Source organism: Schistocerca piceifrons, chromosome 3 (genome assembly GCF_021461385.2).
Source record: "Schistocerca piceifrons isolate TAMUIC-IGC-003096 chromosome 3, iqSchPice1.1, whole genome shotgun sequence".
NCBI lineage: Eukaryota > Metazoa > Arthropoda > Insecta > Orthoptera > Acrididae > Schistocerca > Schistocerca piceifrons.
The window spans coordinates 125334281-125358389 of NC_060140.1; the positions used below are offsets into that span (position 1 = coordinate 125334281).

Below are 24109 nucleotides of genomic sequence, written 5' to 3' on the forward strand. Positions count from 1 at the left end.
GAGTAGAGGTGTTATGATTTTCAAGGAATTAAGGTACGATGTCTCGACCCTGAGTCCAGATCATAATGATATCATCAATAAACCTGTACCAGACCAGGGTTTTGGAATTTTGGGAAGCTGTGAATGTTTCCTCTAGATAGCCACAAATAGGTTGGTATTGGAGTGTGCCATATGGGTGCCCATGGTTAGGCGCCAAATATGTTTGTACAGCTTACCTTCAAAGGAGAAGTAGTTGTGTTTTAGGATAAAGCTAGTAACATGTATGAGGGCTGAGATAGTGGGTTTAGAGTGTGAAGGATGCTTTGAAAGGTAGTGTTCAGTAGTTGCAAGTCCATGGACATGAGGGATGTTAGTGTATAGGGAATTTCAGTCAACAGTAATCCAGGAGGTAAACAGTGGAAATGGTGGAGGGTCAGCGAAGGAAGTGGTTGGTATCCTTGACATGGAAGGGCAGATTTCGGCAATTGGTTGGATGCGTTGATCAAAGAGGGCCAAAATTCTTTCACGGGGACACAATAACCAGCTACAATTTTTCTTTCATGACTGTTGGGTTCATTTTTGTATGTTAATCCTTGTGACTAATGGTTTTTGGGACTTTGTTCACTTATGTAATAAAACAAAACACCTGCATCCTTTGTTTTGATGTTATTTTATTGTATGGCAACCAGTTGTGGTCTTTGATCTTCTGGGTCTTAACTGACGCTGAGTCTGTGAACTCTGATCATTGGTAGTTGATGGTTGCAGACATGATTTTGCTGTTACAGTATTCGACAGAAGCCAGTTCGTAGGTGTTGGCCACTGATGGGATCATGTATATGATTGGTGTTCAACCTCTCAGCACCAGCTGAGACCTGAAGACAGCGTATTGAGTCACTGACACTGGTTGCCATATAATAAAATAATGTAAAAAGAATGACTGCAGGTGTTTCAGTTTATTACGTGTTGGGTTTGTGGATTTTGGGGAGCATGTAGAAGGTGAATGCACGGAGTGTCACGGGGATGAAGAGCGGAATGGATTCAGGGGAGAGGTTCCAGCAAGGGTCTAAGGCTTTAGGCAGTGATGGGAGCACTCTGGCAGAGTTTATAGTTGGGGGAGTCAGGTAACTGCCAGAGACATTCAACTTTGTTATGAATCACAGTGACTACATGGTGGAAGGCCTCTGTCAATTATGTGACTCCTTCATCTATAGACTCTGCCAGATTGATCTAATCCGAGGAGTCCAATATGACCTCCAGTCCCTGCTTAAAGCCTTAGACCCTTCACAGAACCTCTCCCCTGAATCCATCTCCCTCCTCACCCCTACCACACACCACACACCCACCTTCTATATGCTCCCCAAAATCTACAAACCCAACACTCCTGGAGGCCCCATTGTGGCTGGTAATTGTGCCCCCACTGAAGGAATTTCAGCCCTCACTGACCAACACCTACAACTAATTGCCCATAATCTATCCTCCCATGTCAAAAATACCAACCACTTCCTCCATCAACTCTCCACCATCCTCTCCCCTCTACCAGCTGGATCCCTATTCCTCATACATCTTACTAACTTTATCCTAAACTACAACTACTTCTCTTCTGTAGGGAAGGTATACAAACAATTCTGTGGCACAGCCACGGGCACATGAATGACACCCTCCTATGCTAACCTGTTCATTGGTCACCTAGACGAAACTTTCTTAGTCTCCCAAAACCCCAAACCCCTTGCCTGGTTGAGGTTCGTTCATGATATCTTCAAGATTTGAAGTCAGGGACAAGACAACGTACCTTCATTCCCTGACAACCTCAAGACCTTCTCTTCCATTCACTTCACCTGGTCCTCCCCAACACAGTGTTCCACCTTCCTGGATGTTGACCTCCTGTCCTCTAATGGCTTATCCACACCTCTGTCCACATTAAACCCACCAACCACCAACAGTACCTGTTTTTCGACAGCTATCATTCCTTCCACACCAAAAAATCCCTCCCATACAGCCTGACCACCCAGTCAGTCTTCTGTGACAAAAACTCCATTGCCTAATATGCATAAGATCTCACCAATACCTTCACAGACAGGTAATATACCCCAGACGTAGTCCACAAACAGATCTCCTGAGCCCTTTCCCTCATACCTCCAATCCTCCCACCACCCACTTTGTCACCCAACACTACACTGGACTGGAACAACAGAACCACATCCTTTTCCAGGGTTTTAGTTACCCACCATCATGTCCTGAAATGAGGGACATCCTAGTCACGATTCTTTCTACCCTTTCTAAAGTGATGTTCTGTCACCCACTCAGCCTTTACAACATCCTAGTCCTTCCCTATGCCATTTCCAGTCACAAGTCCTTGCCACAGGGATCATACTCTTGTGAAAGATTCAGGTGCAAGACCTCCCAATCCACCCACCCAGCACCTCCTATTCCAGTCTTCTTACAGGCTTATCATACCCCAGCAGAGGCTGGGCCACCTGTGAAAGTAGCCATGTCATATACCAGTTCTGCTGCAATCACTGCAAAGATTTTTATATTGGTTTGACTACCAATCAGCTGTCCACCAGGATGAATGGCCACTGTCAAACTCTGGCTAAGAGCTTGGTATACCACCCTGTGGCACAACAAGGAGCTAAACATAACATGTTTGATTTCAACAGCTACTTTGCAACCTGGGTGATTTGGATCCTCTCCTGCACCACAAGCTTTTCTGAACTGTGAAGGTGGGAAATAGCTACACAACACATTCTCCATTTCCAAAATTATTCCGGCCTCAATGTACGGTCAAGTAATGTCCCCACACTCTCGGTGCAACAGTTCCCGCTCTCTGTGTGCTATCACCTGCTCCCTATTCATGTCCCCTCACCCTCATTGAGTGTTACTCTCTGTAATTTCAACCACCAGTCTTTTCCCTTCGCTGTTCCTCTCCTTTACTGGTGCCCCCCCCCCTCCCCCCACCTCTCAGTTCTCTCAGCCTCACAACACTGCATCTGGCAGTCTTACGTCTCAATCTAGTCCCTGCATGCATCATCAGACAGTACTCTTCTCCCCTCCTCCCCCTCCACTCCACTCCCCATACCCTGATATCCCTCCCCCTTCCCTGCCCTTCTCCAGACTGCGACTCAATGTGACAGCTGCGTTCCAGTCTAAGCTGCCAGAGATGATGGACATGTGTGTGCGAGGTGTGCTTACTTGTGTGAATGTGTGTGTGTGTGTGTGTGTGTTTTATTTTTTGAAGAAGGCATTGGCTAAAAGCTTAATGTGTAACAGGCTCTTCATTATGCTTGTCTGCAACTCAAAGTGTCATTTTTCTGATGAGTAGTGATCTCTCCCTTTCCTAATATTGTTGACCATGCACTGGATAGATACCCAGCAGAACAGGTTGTGATGGGATGGACCCTGCATGGTATACAGAAACTGAAAGAAACTCCTAAAGAAACAGTGACTACTGCATAATAAATGTAAAACAAAGGATAGGACTGTTGATAGTGAGACACTGTCAAGAGAACAATGTGGAAAGCCTTCAGTGATTACTGTAGAAGAATATTGTTGAAAGATCTTTCACACAACCATAAGAAATTCTGGTCATATCTAAAGGTGGTTACAGGCACCAAAATAAGTATCCACTCGCTCGTGGATCAGGCAGGAATTGAAACTGAAGAAGGCAAAGAAAAAGCAGAAATGCTTAACTTCATTTTCAAAAATTCCTTTACAAAGGAAAACCCAGGAGTATTGATCTGATTTAGTTCTCATACCACTGAAAAGATGAGTGAAATTGATATTAGTGTCAATGGCATTAAGAAACAGCTGAAATTGTAAAAACTGAACAAATCTCCAGGGTCCGATGGAATCCCTGTCAGATTCTATATCGAATTTGCAGCTGAATGAGCCACTCTTTTAACTATAATCTATTGAAGATCCTCAGAACAAAAAATTGTGCACAGTAATTGGAAGAAAGCACTGGTCACAGCAACCTACAAGAAGGATAGCAGAAAATATCCACAAAGTCAGCATCTAATATTTTTAACATCCATTTGTTATGGGATCTTAGAACATATTATGAACTCAAACTGAATGAGGTAGCTGGAACAGAACGACCTCCAAACAGCATGGGTTCCAAAAACATAATTATGTGAAACCCAGCTCCCACTTTACTCATGTGACACACTGAGAATTTTATATCAAGGCACTCAAGTAGATGCAGTCTTTTTCCATTTCTGAAAAGTATTTGATTGAGTACCACATCTATGCTTATTATTGAAAATATGACTGTATGGTACATCAAGTGAAATCTATGATTGGTGAAGCCTTTTTTGGTAAGGAGGATGTAGCATTTTATCTACAATGGATTGCTATCAAAAGGTGGAGAAACAGCTTCTGAAGTGCCCTAGGTAAGTAGTTCTGATCCTTGCTATTGATGTTGTACATTAATGGCTTTGTGAACAATATTAAGAGTAACCTCATACTTTTCACAGATGATGCAGTTATCTACAATGAACTACTGTCTGAAGGAAGCTACACAACTATTCAGTCAGGTCTTGATAAGATTTCGAAGCTGTACAAAGACTGGCAACTTGCTTTAAATGTTCATAAAGGAAAATTGCACACTACACAAAATGCAAAAATAAAGTATCCTATGACTGTAATATCAATACCAACAGTTGGAATTGGTCAACTAGGTTTAATGATTTGTAGGTATATGAAATGGAACCAGTCTACAAAGGATGATGCATATGAAACACTTGTGCCATCCATCCTAGAATATTGCTCAAGTGTGCGAGGCTCATATCAAATAGGGCTAAGGGGATATTCAACAGATACAGAGAACACAACATGAATGGTCACAGGTTTGTACGACCCATGGGCCAGTGTCATGAAGGTGCTGAAAGGACTGTACTGGCAGATGCTTGAGGACAATCACTAACTATCCCACAAAAATTACTTAGAAAGTTTCTAGAACCAACTTTAAGTGATGAATCTAGGAATACATCACAACCCTCATGAGTCACTCCCATAAATATCATGAAGACAAGATTTTGTTAATTACAGTGTGCACAGGGGCATTTAAGCTATCATTCTGATCATGCTCGATACATGAATGGAATGGAAAAAAAAGCTCTAATAACTGGGAAAATGGGATGTACCCTCCGCCAAGCACTTCACAATGTTCTGCAAAATATGGAAATAGATGTAGATATAAAGAGCCTGCATAAACCACCTTTTTTATTATTGAAAGTACTGGGTGGATACTTTCAAGTGACAAGGTATCAGTTCTACTTATTTCAGATAAAAACTGATGCTTCTTGTATTGCCTTAGGCAAAATCAAAACTGTGCCCTAATTAAAATCCTTTTTCAGCTAATCTTGAGTCTCTTTATGTAAAAATGTACAGTATAAAATTTATTTACAGAGAAATTTTCTAACGATTTACCCTATTGTTCAGTCATGGGCAACAAGTATCTTAAAATCAATCCTCTTCCATATTGAGTACAAAATTATGTCTTTAATTATCAGCCTAATAAGAATTAGAAAGAACAATGTTTTCATACATAATTATAATTCTCTTAAGATGTGACATGATATGTACCATTAAGATCATATCCAATAATTAATTTCATTTCATGGTACACAACAAATTCAGTTTAACAGTTCAGCTTCCCAGGTGTTGGCTATTAAAAATGCATTTAGAGGATTAAGCCCACTTATGCACAACACCACAGTCTTCTGGTACCAGCACCTGCACCTTTAATGGGCTAATAAAAGTCCACAAAGAGTCTTTACAATATTTGTAAAAATGGAGATGTTCAATGTTACTGTTCATTAAGAAATTCATTTTGACTTTCTGCACATAACCAAAAAAGAGAATTATTTCCAAAACTTAGATATTTTTATTATACCTAAAGAAACATCTTATCATGAATATGGGGGGCAGTTATGTACTGAACAGGTAGCAGTTTGTGTAAGTTCATAGAATTAAACAATAATCATTCACCAAATGGCATTATGCTGTATATGTAATTAAACTGGAAAAGTATAGAAGTAAAGTAGACTGGGTGTTGTGGCACTTCTATATAGTAGGGAGGTACATTTTCCTTTTATGTGTAGGTAAATCAGCTAGTGCCAACATTTCACATGGAATCGGTAAAAGTATGTGAAACTGAAACTAATACAGGTTGCTGTACTGTAGACTTTTCTGCTGAGGTGGTGACTGTTCTTTATGCCCTCAATCAATCTCTCAGACCTGGTTTCCCTTTACACATACACACACACACAATAAAACACACACACACACACACACACACACACACACACACACACACACACACATGAAAAATTCCATATTAAATACCGACTCTCCTACAAAACACTTCTGGAAGGATCAGGAATGGCTGTCTTTACCACATCAAAGGATTAGCAGTATCATAACATTTGCTGAAATGATTTTTTGTGATGGATTCTGTTGTCTGTCCTAAGACCTGCTGCTGTTTACAAAAATTACAGGAATTAACCTATCAACTGAACAATCTGGTATGTATAAGACTGCTACCATGCTTCAATGTAGTGATGTACGTAGAACAAACTCCACATAGTGCTTGTTATCATGTTGCCTGGTTGGCTTCTCTGACTTAAAAAATTACTTTTTTGTGACAGAACCTTATAAACAGAGTTATTATCAATCCATATGATTTGCACAATGATGTCAGCTTTTTTCTGGGTGGGGGAGGAGGGGGGGGGGGGGGCAGATATTAGTTAATTCTTGTCAAGTATACACTTTTCATCAATAATTAAAGTTCCTCTGTCTGAACATGTCACTGTGCCCATGAGTCTTAGCCAGGAAACTGAAGAGTATCAATGTGAAATTTCCAGACTTAGTCACATCCGCTAGGCTTACAGGGAACCTTCAGTGGAAAAATGCATTATTAGGAGGGTTAGCTGCACATTGAAGTGATTGCATTTTGTTTTCTTCTCTGTAGGACTTACAGTTCCAGAGCATGAGGAAACTTGGTTTAAGATATGCTATGCGGCTGAGCAGAAATCTTTTTCTGTTTTTAAAAGTGTCTCAGATATAGAAATGTTATTGAGGACATATGATTCCTTTGGGAGTTATGTCTATATCATCTAATGGAAGCAGGAAAATCATAACAAAGCTAGACTGTATGAAAGTCTAATATGAACTGATAGCCAGATTTAATGAAATGAAACTGCTTTCAATACTACAGTCTACAAAACACTAGAAGTGAGCTGACAACAGTAGGAGACTGATACCGAAATAGAGATGAAAAAATGAAACAGAGATAAAAAAATATCATACACAGAGAAAATCATGATGATAAATCTCTTGGTGTGATCTTCAGTCATTTTTCAGCTATTATTCTATTATATTGTCTGACTTCTCCATTTTTGCTGTAAATTAAGATGTAATGTATGAATATAAAAAACACCAATGAATTAAAATTAGAAGAATAAGACGAAGAATTCACACATGAACAGTGTGGAGAGAAAACATGAAACAATAAAAATCATCTGATTCTTTCTCAGATGCTACTGGAGTTTCTATAACTGTTGTGTTGTAAAGGATTACTTAGACACAACAAATTCATATGTATTGATTGTCAGAGATGAATATGAGATGCAGTCATGTGCAGAGCAGTGTTAAAATGCATATTTCATTTACATAATGATATCAAACTCTGTTCTTAACAGCAGACATATATTGTGTGCACAAATACAGAAGTGACTGTGTGAAAAGCAGGAATTATGCTCTTGAACTCAGAAAAAATATGATCAGAGATAGAAATTGACACCAGGAGTCAACTGATAAAGAACAAAACTATGAGCCATATCTGATACAGCAGATGTTAATAACAACAGTTCTGCAAAAGCAAACAAATGAAGGTAAGTGTTTTCTCGTTAATGAATTACTAGTAACATTGCATACATTGCATCATCTGTTGAGAAGTGGACAGCAACGCAAACAAGGACCTGAAGATAGTAACTGAGCTTACACACTTGCATTTGACTTTACAAAACAAACAAAAACACACACACACACACACACACACACACACACACACACACACACACACACAAGAGAGAGAGAGAGAGAGAGCAATACTGACAACAACACTGCCAGGACAGTATGCATATCGGGGCTCTGAAGAGAAAAACACACATTTTTTAAGGAATAATGACATTCTGTCCATGAAAAACATGTTTGACATTTACTACACAGTTCTAGCATATTACTATGACTGCATCTAAAAAAATTGTAAGGAATTATATAACAAGCTATTCACTAAGTTCATGTTCTTATTTATGTGCATATCTAATGCTCAGTGCTTCCACCCCAACAGGAATATGCTACTGATTTAGTGTTTTGTACAATAGACTCACTCTAAGAAGACTCTTGATAGCTGAAGGAAGTAGCTGAATTCACGGAAGTAGAGTGACCTTGATCAGTATTGACTGCTTTATGTTCTCTGCAGCTTTTCCCAACAGACACTACTGTGTTCGTTCAGTCTATGTCTATGTGACTGTACAGTTAAAGATTTTTGAAATGTTGTATGATGTTGGGTTTTAAATCATCTGTTATTGATATGTGAACTGCATTAAATGAAATGTTGCCTATTAGCTAAAATGGTAGTAACTGGAAAGCAGTCAATATTGATCAACAGCAACTGATTTCTATCGATGCAGCTACTCCTGTCAGCCACTTTGCCAAGAGTTGTTTTAGAGTGTATGTATAGCATTCATCCTGGGCTTAACTCAGCTCTGTAGCCAAGACTGCTAATGCAAGCCTGTGTGGTAGTGCTGTACTTGGGGGTTGCCATTTGGAATTTTGATTGTGGAGGAAATTTTCTCTACAAGTACTTGGCCGACAAGGTTAGGAGAGATGGTGGTGTAAAGTTCCTGACCGCTAGACTTTGTTCCAGTGTCCTAAAGTAACTTCCAAATCTCTCTCTGCCATATCCCATGGAATGGGGACAGATGATACTATTGATGGTGATCCTCCCACAGGATGTGGTTGTTTAGCTGACAATTCCCTTGATGTTATTCAAGATGAGTAGGCTGTGTGTCAGATATGATTTCACCCTCTCCCATACAACACAAACATGACACCACACAACACACATCCATTACAGTTACTTGCACTTAACAGACACACTTCCAAGACTCAATTCTCATACACTGACCTGTGCAGAAAGGGGACATCATGAGTGGAAGAAGAAAACTCTTTCTGATTAGGCCCCTCAGGGTCTGCCATCCAACAATGCTATACAAATCTTTCTTTCTTTCACTCCAAGCTCTTTTACTCCAAGCTCTTTTACTCCAAGCTCTGTCATGTGTCATTAAATGTCCAATGAGGGAAGAAAAGTTAAATTTTCACAAGTTAGAAAGAAGGGAATAAGTAAAGATTTCTTTTAGAAAGTTATGGAAGGTGACAAATATGATAAAATGACTAGAATAATGGAAAGCCTTTAGGTCCAGGAAACAAGAAAATATAATTGTGTTAAGGGACAAGAAGCTATAGCCAAAAAAAGTAAACTATGATGTGAAATGTTCATTTTGGGGTCAATTACAAACAGAATCAGACACACTGATCATTATGTGAATCTCAAGTTGTGAACAGACATTTTACTAACTTAGCACATGCTTATTGAAATAACAGCATCTGAGAACAGTTAGATTTAAATTCTATGTTTCTTTCCAGTTTAGATATTGGTGGGGTAACAGAAAAAAGACACCACAATACGGGAATCTTCTGCATTGACAGTTTGTTCTTTGAGTTAAATGTTTCTTTATTGTTTAGACTGACCTCCTTATAACTTGAGTTAAAAAATCTTTTTTTAATGAAATGATGAAGTATTCAGATATAGGTCTACTATTGATCGACAATGTGCCACTATCATTCTATTTAAGAAGATGCAAAAGATACAGGAAGTGAAAAGGAATCTTGGTAGGTCGTTTTCTGAACAAACAGATCACTGATGAGTATTTTCTGTAAATATACTTTTTATAAGAGACTAAAATTCCTTATTTTGCATTAGATAACTGGAAAAAAACACAAAGTATACAAAGGGGAGAATCAGCAATGAAGGTGGTAATGGAAATATTCTCTTTTCTCTTATACTTATTGGACTGTTTGTAGACTGTGACTTCAATACAGTGCTGGCGCCAGAAGATAGTGGGTGATAATGAGAATGGAACTCACCTGCGGACAAGCCTGGCTTGTACCATGACCTTGTGAGCAACCACTACCCACAGGAGGACCAGGAACTTTAAGCTGCTCCTTGTAGTCAGGCTGATATGGTAGAAGCATTCGAATCTTCCCCCATCGATTGAAGAAGAGTGCAATTGCTCCAGCCCAGACAACAAGTACAAGCAGAACTATTCCTACTTCTACACCTCGCACTTGTATGTATGGAGGTGTATGCATATCATCATCTGGAGGACCTCCTATTATCTCCTCCGTCTGCAGACCACCTTCAGTTACAGGCGTAGCCATGGATCCCTCTTTCTGAGGTGATGTGCGTGGTATTTCTAGAAAATATCAAACATAATTCTTCAGAAAACTTTATGCTTATTAGGAATTTGTAAAATTTTATACATGTGCTTTTCCAGTTTAGAAAGCTTTTTTTTTAAAAAAAAAAAAAAAAAAAATCTGCAGAAAGCCAGTATGACACAATTAAGTACTTCATAATGAATTGTTATCAATGATTAATTCTGACCTCATGTATACATCTGTTCATCAATCAATCCATCAGTCCATCCATTAATACACTAGCCCTTATGCCAGGCATCACAGAAACACTTCACATAACAATGCTTTAAGCATATATAAATGAAAAAGGTCAATAAGTTTAACAAAATGATTTTTTATGATGGACTACAGTTTGGAATTCAGGAGGAAAGAATTTTGTCTGAAGATGCTAATGTTCAATAATGTGAAAAAAAAAAATCATATGTATTATGTGACTTCATCTGTTCCAGCATCCTGCAGAATATGTACTTCATCCACCCCATTGTGTACTTAACATTATCTTTCATGAAGACATAGGACAAAAGGGAGTCTTTTTGACCTCTTTTAGAGAACCCCTCTCTTCCACTGAAACATTTCTAAAACTTTGCTATTGATACTTTCTGTAAGCACTCCTGTTGATATGTCTACTATTCCCACGAAACATGAGTATATGATTTTATTAATGATCTTTCATCTACATCTGTAATTACTACATGTCTGACTGTGGGTGTTTTCAAACTATAAAATGACTAAGTATACTTGTAGATCAGAAATGTTAGGTATTTCATTATTTAATGTTCATTCACACAGACAAACATAGTCTCACACATGCAAATTCTGAAATGTGCATAATCTTACAGGAATCAAAGCACTTCTGTTGAGTATAATTTAAAGTTCAGTTAAAATTAATTTCTCTTTTGGGATAACAATCACCCAGGAAACAATTCTGAACTCAGAGCCACATAGGTGAGCAGAAATGACAGTGATCATTTGATGTTTACTGTTGTTATTTAACTTAACCTTTTAATAGCTATCACTAACATATCCAAACACCACTGAACACTGCTGCACAAAGGATAATCAGCAAAATATGGAAGCAAACGTAACACTGTTGTACTCTAGGCTGCTACAGAGACTTTCTATTAGAGACTACTAATAAGGCACACCTGGCATTGGAAATAGTGACCAGTGTAACTGACTCCTGGTATGATCACCAGCAATTTATGATGCCACACATACATTAACCACTGAGAAAGTAAGTTTAGAAAAATAAAGATCATATTAGTGTACCTTCCATCACTGGAGCAACTTCAGGTTTTAAAAAGTTATGTAGTAAAACTTCCAGGAGTGACAGCTATTCAGTTTTCCCAATAATCCCTAATCTCCCACAATGATTTTTGCTTATTAAGCACTGTGTGCTTCATTTAACTTCAAAATATGCAACCTAAACTGATTATAGAATGTCTCTTGAAAAAAAAAAAAAAATGTAATTATCTAGAGAAAAGGCTCCTTTCAACAGCTAAAAGACTGTACATTAACTGGAATCTTCTCCTGGTGCAACAAGTAAACTGTTAATACCATACGCTGTGATAATCTTTTGGGAGAAAGTTTGAAACATTTAATCTGATAATAATCTCTGTGTTACTTCTCCTCGGTGAAGCTTTCTAAAGTTGGGTATTGGACAAGTTTGTGACTTTTGTTCTTTGAGGCCCACAGTGCAAAATATGTCCTCCAGTGACAGGATTATTATGAATATCAGCTAGCTACACTGCTCTTTAGATGGTTTTTATTTTTATAAATCACTCACAGTGAGCCCATTTCGGCATATTGCCATTATCAGGTGCTCTTACATGTAATATCATTGCTGCCATGTCCTGTCTTTTTTGTAGAATTATTAGTTTTTCCTTTGATGTATGTTGGAGATATGTAACTGACTTAGTTGGTTTTTATAGCTGCTGTTTCTCTCATGAGAGCTTGGATGAAAGAGGATCAGTGATATGGCAGGACATGGCAGCAGTGATATTGTATGTAAGAGCGCCTGATGATAGCAATAGGACAAAATGGGCTCATTGTGAGTGATTTATAAAATAAAAACCATTTAAAGAGTAGTGTAGCTGGCCGATATTCATAATAAAGTTTGTGAACAGTGCGCAATCTATACCTACACTGTATACCTGCAAATCACTATTAAATTAAGTATACTGACATTTCTTCCATTCATTTTACACATTGCACATGGAAAGATTGACTCCTGTAGACTCCATACAGCTTATAATCAACTTAACATTAAACTTCCTGGCAGATTAAAACTGTGTGCTAGATCGAGACTCGAACTCGGGACCTTTGCCTTTCGCGGGAAAGTGCTCTACCGACTGGGCTACCCAAGCACGACTCACACCCCGTCCTCACAGCCTTACTTCTGCCAGTACCTTGTCTCCTACCTTCCAAACTTAACAGAAGCTCTCCTGTGAACCTTTCAGAACTAGCACTCCTGAAAGAAAGGATATTGCGGTGACATGGCTTAGCCACAGCCTGGGGGATGTTTCCAGAATGGGAACTTAACATTACTTTAATGGCTCCTGTTTAGTGAACTGTAGGCTGTCCCTAGCATCATAACAGAAAAACAGATTTGAAAGTTACTGAATAGATTTTTTATGAGGTTATAGTGGCACCACCTAAAGCCAGTATGGAAAGTAAGTAGCTGATGAAACGTTACTGACAACTGCTGTGGTGCCACTATGCAGATGCCACTTCTCGCAAGGAGCACACCTGCCAGGTTCCTGTGTATACGCTCCAAATACATTAATGTGGCCACCACACACATTTGACATCAATCTGTGTTGATAACGTGATTGCACAATTGCATGCGGATTCTTGTCAGCCCACACATGTTGATTGTGAAAATTTACAATTTGATCACGTTGGAATGAAGCCTCATCTGTAAAGAGAACATTTGCACTGAAATGAGGATTGACACATTGTTGGATGAACCATTCGCAGAAGTGTACCCGTGGAGGCTAATCAGCTGCTGATAGTGCCTGCACATGCTGTACATGGTACGGAAACAACTGGTTCTCCCGTAGCACTCTCCATACAGTGACGTGGTCAATGTTACCTTGTACAGTAGCAACTTCTCTGACGCTGACATTAGGGTTATCGTCAACTGCACAAAAAATGGCTCGTCCATTGCAGGTGTCCTTGTCGTTCTAGGTCTTCCCCAGTCACAAGTCATACGCTGGAATGTTCCGTGCTCCCTAAGATGCTGATCAATTGCTTCAAACGTCTTCCTGTCGGGACACCTTCGTTCTGGAAATCTGTCTCGATACAAATGTACCGCGCCACAGCTATTGCCCCGTGCTAATTCATACATCAAATGGGCATCTGCCAACTCCGCATTTGTAAACATTGCACTGACTGCAAAACCACATTCGTGATGAACACTAACCTGTTGATGCTACGTACTGATGTGCTTGATGCTAGTACTGTAGAGCAATGAGTCGCATGTCAACACAAGCACCGAACTCAACATTAGCTTCCTTCAATTGGGCCAACTGGTGGTGAATCTAGGAATTATAGTACATACTGACGAAACTAAAATGAGATCTAACATGGAAATTAAGCATTTCCGGACACATGTTCACGTAACATCTTTTCTTTATTTGTGTGTGAGGAATGTTTCCTGAAAGTTTGGCTGTACCTTTTTGTAACAACGTGTATATATATAAAAGATAGTTGTTTTTTGTTCAATTGTGGTTCATTTTGGGCTTTTTGCAATCACTGACATCGGAATTAGTATGGCAGCAGACAGTAGAAAAGCTTTCACAGACAATGTTTCAATAACTACATGGTGATTACAAATCTCTTACTAAGAAAAATTTGACACAAACAGACAATCTATAATTGTTTTGGCATTGGGTAATTGAGATTTCTGCAACCAGTATCAAAGCTTCAAACTTTCAAAGTGAGATCTCTCTCTCTCTCACACACACACACACAGATACAGATATATAAAAAAAAACAAAGATGATGTGACTTACCAAATGAAAGTGCTGGCAGGTCAACAGACACACAAACAAACACAAACATACACACAAAATTCAAGCTTTCGCAACAAACTGTTGCCTCATCAGGAAAGAGGGAAGGAGAGGGAAAGACGAAAGGATGTGGGTTTTAAGGGAGAGGGTAAGGAGTCATTCCAATCCTGGGAGCGGAAAGACTTACCTTAGGGGGAAAAAAGGACGGGTATACACTCGCACACACACACACATCCATCCACACATATACAGACACAAGCAGACATATTTAAAATACATATTCGGTCTTTAAATATGTCTGCTTGTGTCTGTATATGTGGGGATGGATGTGTGTGTGCGTGTGAGTGTATACCCGTCCTTTTTTCCCCCTAAGGTAAGTCTTTCCGCTTCCGGGATTGGAATGACTCCTTACCCTCTCCCTTAAAACCCACATCCTTTCGTCTTTCCCTCTCCTTCCCTCTTTCCTGATGAGGCAACAGTTTGTTGCGAAAGCTTGAATTTTGTGTGTATGTTTGTGTTTGTTTGTGTGTCTCTCGACCTGCCAGCGCCTTCATTCGGTAAGTCACCTCATCTTTGTTTTTATATATAATTTTTCCCACATGGAATGTTTCCCTCTATATATATATAGTATTCAATTACTGCTGTTTTTCCTTTGTTTCTTCTCTGTTATTGCCCTCCACTAGTTTTTCCTTCTTTCATTTTTCAGCATCTCTGCCCTTTGTCTCAATTACATATACACAGCCCAATCACATTAATGAGACCACCTGTTGAAAGCCTGAATGACCACCTTTTGCAGTGCGGGTTGCTGCAAGGTGTGCAGGAAGAGAGTCAATGAGGTACTGAGAATGATATGGAGCCATTCCAACTAGAGTGCTGTGACCAGCTGTGCTACATTTCTTGGTTGAGAATTCCTAGTGCTCATAGCCAGACTGAGGTGGTCCCAGCTTCTTGATTGACATTTGGTGGCCGAGGAATACAGTAACATTATCTTGGTGCTTTCAAACCATGAATGTACACTGTGAGATGTGTGATATGTTGCATTGTCCTGTTGGTAGATGCCACTGTACTGAGGAGAAACAAACTGCATGTAGGGGTGGACATGGTCCCCCATAGTAGATGTATACAAGGTGCGTTCCATAAGTAATGTGACCAAATTCATAAAAAATCATTTATTGAATATATTCATACAAATAATCAAAATTTTTCAAAATAGCACCCTCTTGCATCGATACACTTCTGGTGGCGGTGTTCCCATGCCTGGTAGGCATCCTGGAATGCCTTTTCCGGAATGTCCTTTAGAGCTGATGTAACATGCGCCTGGATGCTTTCAATCGTGTCCCAATGTTTTCCTTCCATGACTCCTTTTCACCGAGGAAACAAAAAAAAGTTAACAGGAGCCAGGTCAGGACTGTAGGGAGGCTGGGGAACCAATGGGGTCTTGGTCCTGGCCAGGAATTCATTGACAGTGAAGACGCTGTGACTCAGCGCATTGTTGTGGTGACCTTTCCACGTGTCCTTGATGTCGCTTCGGCAGCACGAGACATCCTTTTCAGTCTTTTGAACACTTCCAAGTAGAAATCTGAGTTCACTGTAGTCCTGGTAGGTACAAATTCATGGTGGACAATGGCTCTGACGTCAAAGAAGACAATGAGCATGGTTTTGATCCTGTACTTGGTCATGCATTCCTTCTTGGGACAGGGCGATGATGGGGTGTGCCACTCTGAACTCTGCCTTTTTGTCTCAGGGTTGTACTCAAAAATCCATGACTCATCACCAGTGATAACCGATTTTTAAAAAATTGGGATCATTTTCACACACTTCCAACATTTCTCAGCACCAAAGCACTCGCATGTGCTTGTGTTTGTCAGTCAACACTTTTGGGACGAGTTTGGCACACACCTTTCTCATGTTCAAATCTTCGATCACAATGTGAAAAACGGTTGTTTTTGACATGTTTAGAGTTTGTGCTATCAATTGAAGCCCAGCCGTCTGTAAGAGTTCAAACAATCACGCACACGTGTCACATTTTCTTCGACTCATGTGGTTGATGGCCGTCCACTGCGAGGTTCATTGGTGATCTCCTCTCAGCCCTCCATGAATGACTTGTGCCATCAGAAAACTTGTGATTTGGGCAAGCAATCAGTCCCAAAGGCATGCTGAAGTAATGGAAACGTTTTGGTGTTGGACTTCCCAAGTTGAACACAAAATTTGATAGCGTACCGTTGTTCTACAGAATGGTCCATTGTACCGTGTTACATAGACTCAAAATGGGGTTGACGGAAACACACATCCTGGCTCTCCAGCAGCTCGCAGCTGAATGAGACAAAGAGTGTTTCGAAGCTAACACCCCCCTCCACTTAGCCCAGCCAGTTACAACACGCCGTGGTGTATCGTTGCATAAGAAAAAAATGGGTTACACTACTTATGGAATGCACTCTGTACTATTGTTGTTCCATTGTGCCTTCCAAAATGATGATATCACACATTGAACACCATGAAAACATTCCACAGACCATAATGCTCCCTCCTCTGGCCTGAAGCCTTCTGATGATCCTTGCAGTGTGTTTGCTTTTAGATGTTTCATTCCATACAAATCGATGATTAATCTGAAAAGTCCACTTGTTGCCACTGTGGCCATCTGGTTCCAGTACCGGTGTGCAAATTACAGCCTTTTCACTGATGAACAGCAATCAGCATGGGTGCCTGAACCAGGCATCTGCTGCAGAACCCATACACAGCAACATTCGCTGAACTAGTCATCGACAAGACACTGTTAGTACCCCTTGGATCATCTGGGCAGCCAGTTACTCAACAGTTGCATGTCTTTCCACACTTACTCATTTCCACAGCTATTGTCCTCATCTGTTATATATGGCCTTTGGTGCATCACATTTGTCTCAGCACTGGTTTTGGATACGCCATTTCCCATACGCGGTAAACTTTAACCACAGTGGCATGAAAACAGTTTACAAATTTAGCCATTTTGGAAATGTTTCCACTCTTGGCCCAAAAGCCAATGATCATGACCTTTTGGATATCAGATAAATTGCTCCATTGTCACATTATGATAACGACTACTCTGTTTTCTGTTTCCCTCACCACACTTTACATACACGGCACAGGTAGAGCTGCCACTTGCTATCTGTGAGTGGTTATGGCATGTTGATGTTGAACATAGGCAGTGGTCACTTCAATATGCCTGGGCCATGTGATTCTCTTTAAAGATCTCTTGCCTAGCTGAATGCTCTCTCTCTGACACTTCTAATTTATCATTTTCATTTTTCATCTGTTGTTGACATTCATTGCTAATTTCTGTTTCATACTTTGTTGTTATGCTCATCCACTAGGCATCCAGGATAAATTTCTCTGCAGTCCCTAAAAGCACCAATTTCCTGTAATCCTTTCCTGTCCATTTTTTATAACTTGAACTGTTATTTTATGTTAGGTAGGCATTCTTTTTGTATTGTTTAAGTAGTTAGGGAGCGAGTGCTAGATTAGTAAACCAACTCCAAGAATCTATAAACAATAAAATGTCACCAGTTGCTATCTTCTCTGATCCATTTGAGTATTTTGATTGTGGGGACCATAGTGTGTTACCCAGGAATGCAGGATTTCACAGTTAAAATGGGAAGTAGGGATATGGTTCTCATCATATTTAGACAACAAAAGCACAGGGGTGCTGAACAATTCAGATCTGACACCTGCTTCCTCTGACTCAGGTGCAGTGAACTGTGAGGTTCCAAATGATTCTGTTATGCACCATTTGCTGTTACTGGTTTTTATAAATAAGCTTCCAGTTTGTGCAATCTGGAAAACATACTTTGCTCTATTTATAGATGACATAAACATTAAGACTGATCAACTATCCCACTGCAGACTAGAGAAAGCCATGGTTATTACCTTGGGGAATTTCTGTGCAGCTACACTTTATATGGACTAAAACTCAGTCTCACTTACTTGCTATTTATTCAGTTTTAGACAGCAGCACAAAATACAGAATGTTATGAACATAAAATATAGATAAATAGAAACACTGGGAGTGGAACCTTTCATATTCCTGCACCTATATCAGTAGCAGTTTCAACTGGTCAGCTCATACTTATGATCTAGGTGTGATATATTTTGGCAGAATTTGCTATTTCTGCTATAACATTAATTTTTGTGGTGGATACAATCAGAGCTGTATGTTTAACATATTTCCATTAAGTAATGGGGAAATATTGTGGGCGAATGAATGTCAAAAAATAAAGATTTTATCATACAAAAGAGAGACATCAAAATCTTGAGTAGTGTCATCCCATATGATCTAGAAGATACTTATTCAGACAGCTGTGGATCCTGAGTTTTCCATGTTAATACATTCACTTATAGGCTTCTGTAGTAAGAATTACACAGTTTACAAAATAAGGAGTGTGTTATGATCATAGTACAAGAGATAGACAAGATTTATATGAAGAAAGCAGAAGCACAGTCACAGAGGAGAATATTGTTCTTCTACAGAGGTAAATAATGCATTAACAGATCAAGTCACAAACATTACCAACAATCTTACAACAAATCTACAACAATAACCTTTGAGGCACTCTTCATACTCTTCACATGAGCATTTTGATTGTATAATAATTAATAATGAACTGTGTAGTGATATTGTGAAAGAAAAACCAAAATATTATACTTCAGCACTTTTACCTCACCACACTTGCAATTGTAACAATACTGTGAAAGGGAAAGTTGCTACTCACCATATAGCAGAGTGCCTTTGTAGTGCCTATCTGCGACTCAGCATCTCTGCTATATGGTGAGTAGCAACTTTCCCTTTCACAACATTGTTACATTCCATACTTGTAATTGTTGATATATGATTTACACCATGTGCTTTAAAACTAGCAACATATGCATCTCACTGTGAACACCTACTCATTCTACATCCTAGTGATATACTTACATATTGCATCCAAGAAACCTTAAATAAAATGTATAAACAGAACCGGTAGCTCAAAGATTCACCGTAAAACAGTCTCTACATTTGGAAATATTTAGAGAAAAATTGAAAGGTCATAGGAAGACTGTGACCACAATTAGTATAATAATATAACAATAATAATAATAATAATAATAATAATAATAATAGAGAAAATATCATCTGGATCACTTACTGTAATAATCAGTTTTGATCTACTGCCCAGATCAGGTCCATAACCAATGCTGCAAAGTGCGTTTTGTGCAATGGGGCAACAATGCAATAGTTTACTGTTTACTTACAGTCTTCCGTGACATCACTCCTATTGCAGAGATCTAATTGGCAGTTATGTTTACTGTGGTCCAAGTGCCGTAATGTCATTTATAGATCTGTAGTAGTCTGTCAGAGCTACATACATTACATTGTAGACTTACATATTCTTGTGGTTACAGTACCTCAACATCAACAGGTTCTCTGTAGTCTGAATTAAAGAACTTTTTGGGTATGTCAAAATTAATGAAGTTAAGACCCAACTGAGGTCAACAGATTGCAACCTTAAGCATTCCTTGGATAAAAATACACTCATTGTATTTTATCCATGGTATCCTATTGACTCTCGTAGGTATTCACCCTCAAGTGTTTCAATTAGAGTTTGTTAATGAGTCTTATTTCAGATGTCTACTGGGTTATTTCAGATATCTGATATTTAAGACAATATGTGGCTGCGTGGTTTCTAACAGTGATGTCTATCAGATATATCCCAAGTGCCATATATAGTCAATCTGCAGTGATGCTGAATGCCCCTAATTGTCTCATGAGAATACCCTCCTGCCCTCAACACATAGTTGTCCTGCCTTGTCCAAAGCACAGTCAGTGTGCTCAATACTCACTGTAAAGCTGGCAACACTGCTCCAAACCCAGGCCATTGTGATGTCACACAATCATATCATGGCTATGCTCACTGGAATATTTTCTTGCCCAGTTAGCAATTTATAGGATGAACTCCAAATTCATTTTTGTACTTGACTCCCCAAAAACCTATTTTATAGTTTTATTCTTGCTTTAGAAGAGCTAGTTTGTATTTTTCTTTAAAAGTTGTATACATGTTAGCTGTATTTAATGGCAGGTGGTAATAATGGTTCTTCGAGACACATTCCTGGCAACACTCATTCAGCTCAGCAAGTGGTCTGGCTTCAATGCTCAGAGCATTTTACGCTGTTCTCATATCTGAAGAAGTGCTTTATCTTGCACTTGATATGTTGCCAATATAAGCTCATAGACTTCATTCTCTAGAGTCCCCTGTAAATTTGTAACCCCACTTATCTCTTAAATTTCTCTCAATTTGCTTTTTTTTTTTTTAATTTAAATGTTTTTTGTTGGCTGTCCATAATTACTTGGCAACATAGTCTTCTGTATTTGTCATAGTGGTTGCTTGAAGTAAGGCTCAGAAGAACCATCCAGATAACAATTTGGCACAGTCTAGTTCCATTTGTAATCATATTGCTGAATGCAAAAGCTCTATTCTCATACAAATGTGTATTCCTTGCTAATGTACTGTATAGTTTGCTACTGAAGCGTGTCTTGTACCACATATTCTCTGTTGCTACTTTTATTTTAGCGTCATTATGAGTTCTAGCTGGGCTAGAATAATCATCTCTGTTTTGTATCTGTGCGTGACCATTCACCACAAAACGAGTATGTAGTAATTATACTTATCGTGGTAAAAATTTCATACCACTCATATTTTAAATACAACTCAGCTGCTCTTTATAAATCATTTTTTAAATAAGTGAGGCATACTAGAATATAAGCAATGCAATAAGTTTTTCATGTTGTGTCTGTACAGTTTGTCTACATCCTGGATCTGCTGAAAGTATGTCATATAAAGGGAAAGGGAGAAAAGAGTTGTTACCATATTGATATCAAGAATTTTACTGCTGCAGATAAATTCATTTTATATTTTTTTAAATAGCAAGCAGAGAGCAATTTTACTATTGTAACACACACAGAATCCGCTCAATTTTAATTTTACACACTTTTAGGACCATTAAAAAAGATACAAAATGAGCAAAGTGAATAACATATTGTGCTGTTTAACAATACATCACATAAAAAAGTGTATGCAGAAGAGAGATTTTTATATTTTTTACAGTGCCTTTGTGGTGTCACCGCCAGACACCACACTTGCTAGGTGGTAGCTTTTAAATCGGCTGCAGTCCGCTAGTATATGTCGGACCCGCGTGTCGCCACTATCAATGATTGCAGACCGAGCGCCGCCACACGGCAGGTCTAGAGAGACTTACTAGCACTCGCCCCAGTTGTACAGCCGACGTTGCTAACCATGGTTCACTGAGAATTACGCTCTCAATTGCCGAGATGATAGTTAGCATAGCCTTCAGCTAAGTCAATTGCTACAACCTAGCAAGGCGCCATTTATCCTATGCTATGTATCTAATGAAGCATGTACAGTAACAAGACCAATGTTCACCAATTGTGGCTTAAAGTTAAGTATTCCAGCAGCTACGTACTTTTCTTTATAGCATTCATTACGTATCCTGTTTCAGACCTCACGCCAGCCTGCGTGAGATTAAGCGCGTGCCTTTCGGTTACCCGTCACTGTGGATTGGCTGTCTTGCCAGTCCACAACAGCCTTCATCTTTTGTTCTTGAAACTAGTGATAAGGATTTGCCATCTAAAGTGCCCAGTTTTACTATCTTAAAATGTTAACCTTTCCTTTCTGATTAAGTGCTCCATTGCATGATTCACACATGTTTCCACGTTCTATCATTTCTAGAGATTATGCAGTATTTTCATTCTAACTCCATCTAATTTCTATTGTCTTCTGATGATGTCCCTCCACATTCTTCTCTTTCTATTATGTTCCTTGCTATTCTTTTAGGGTTGCTCTCTTACAGGCTTCTTTATACCTTACACCTGTTAATTTACCCACACTTTTTTCAGTTGACCCTTACTCTTTGAGCAGGTCACTATTTTTTGTGCACAATGTAACCCACATCCAAGACATGTAAGTTTTTTTCCTCCCTACAGCTGTTTCCCAATATAATTGTTATTTGTCAAATAAAGTAAATTTCATTATTCTTAAAGCACCTTTTTTTTGTCATCCTTCTCCCCCTCCTGTCCAGTCGTGATTGTTTTTGCTGCTTCAAAATTAATTTCTGATAGATGATCCTTTGGTAGACCTTGGCATCAAGGACAGCTTTCAAGAACATGGAATGAGTCAAGACTACTACATGACTAATACACAGCACTATCTGCTGTTACAATCTACTTCTGTTGACTGCATTAAAAATTACTGACAAATAATCTGTTAAACTCTATCTGTCCAAAAGAACTACTGCTTTGGAAAACACTGCTGCTGATTAAGCTTGTCATGTATAACACAAAAGTGTTATCTTTATCACCTACAATATTAATATTGTTTACAATAATATATTGGTAACTGATGAGGTGTTATAGATACCCAAATTTTATAAGAATGGAAGCCTATTTAGAATGTACATAGTCACTTGCCATGTTACTATTGGAGATGTGCTGTCCCTGGACTCTATTATTCTTCTAATTTGTAAAAGGAATGGCTAATAAAATATGTTTTCAGTTTTCTTATGAGCCTACTGGGAGTTTTAAGTTCTTGTCTATTACAAGAAACAGCTGTTGTTCTATATTCCATTGCAAAGCCTGTGGAGATAATATTTTTGCGACTTGTTAGTGATTGCATAAACTGCTGATATCCTGAAATTGATTTTTCTTATTAATTATCAGCAAATTTTCTAAGAATTTTTAAATGAATACTATCAAGAGAGTATAACAATTTAAAGATCTTTCACAAGGCCTCTGAAAAATGAGAGGTTATACACTTCACACAATTTTCATATTGTTTACTTTTTAGAGCAAATACTTTCTTTTTTATCATTGCAAAATAAATATTTCTTGTTATTGTTAGTGGTATGAATCTTCTGTATATCATTGTTTTGTTTTTAGTATAAAGCATTTTTGCATATTTATTAACCAATTTTTAATAATGTTAAATCTCAGTCCACTACAATACTTGTAGATGTGTTCTTCCAAGCAAGATTAAAGCTAGTCTGTTGTACTGGATTAAGCTAGTCTGTTTTACTGGGTTTGATATGTAAAAGAAGGAAGAAAGAGACTCATATCTATATTTTCAATTTTAGAGGCTAACTAAAAATGTAGGCACAACAAAATTACAATGAAACTTTTGTCAGTTAGGCACAATGGTGAAACAGAGTATAAAAATTTCTCAGATGTAGTTACTTATATGTTGCAGCACAGGGTGCAGCCATAATGGTAAACATGCAAAATTAGAATACTAACACAAAAGGCCATGTAGTTGGTAGCACATTATGTTAAAAATTGTATTTTGTGGGTACTTTCTGTTGATAGTTATTTTTTAAAGCAACAGCAAAAGATGAAGACTACCATTACCACAAAATACATATATTTTACATAGGAAAGTACTACACTGTGAAACACTTCATGTACTAATATACCCTCAGCTACATTATAAGTAAACCTGAGGCACTGAAGCTCCACGACATTTTGGTCAATAATTATTACACCGTCATCAATGTAGCAGAGA

General features: G+C 38.6%; 1 protein-coding gene across 1 annotated transcript in view; it reads right to left on the minus strand.

Moving 5' to 3' along the window:
• Positions 1–24109, minus strand: part of LOC124789914 — a 202235-nt gene that overhangs the window by 14165 nt on the left and 163961 nt on the right. Inside the window, exon 5 of the mRNA XM_047257432.1 lies at positions 10189–10517. Coding sequence (XP_047113388.1) covers positions 10189–10517 — 329 coding nt within the window. The remainder of the gene's footprint in view (positions 1–10188; positions 10518–24109) is intronic.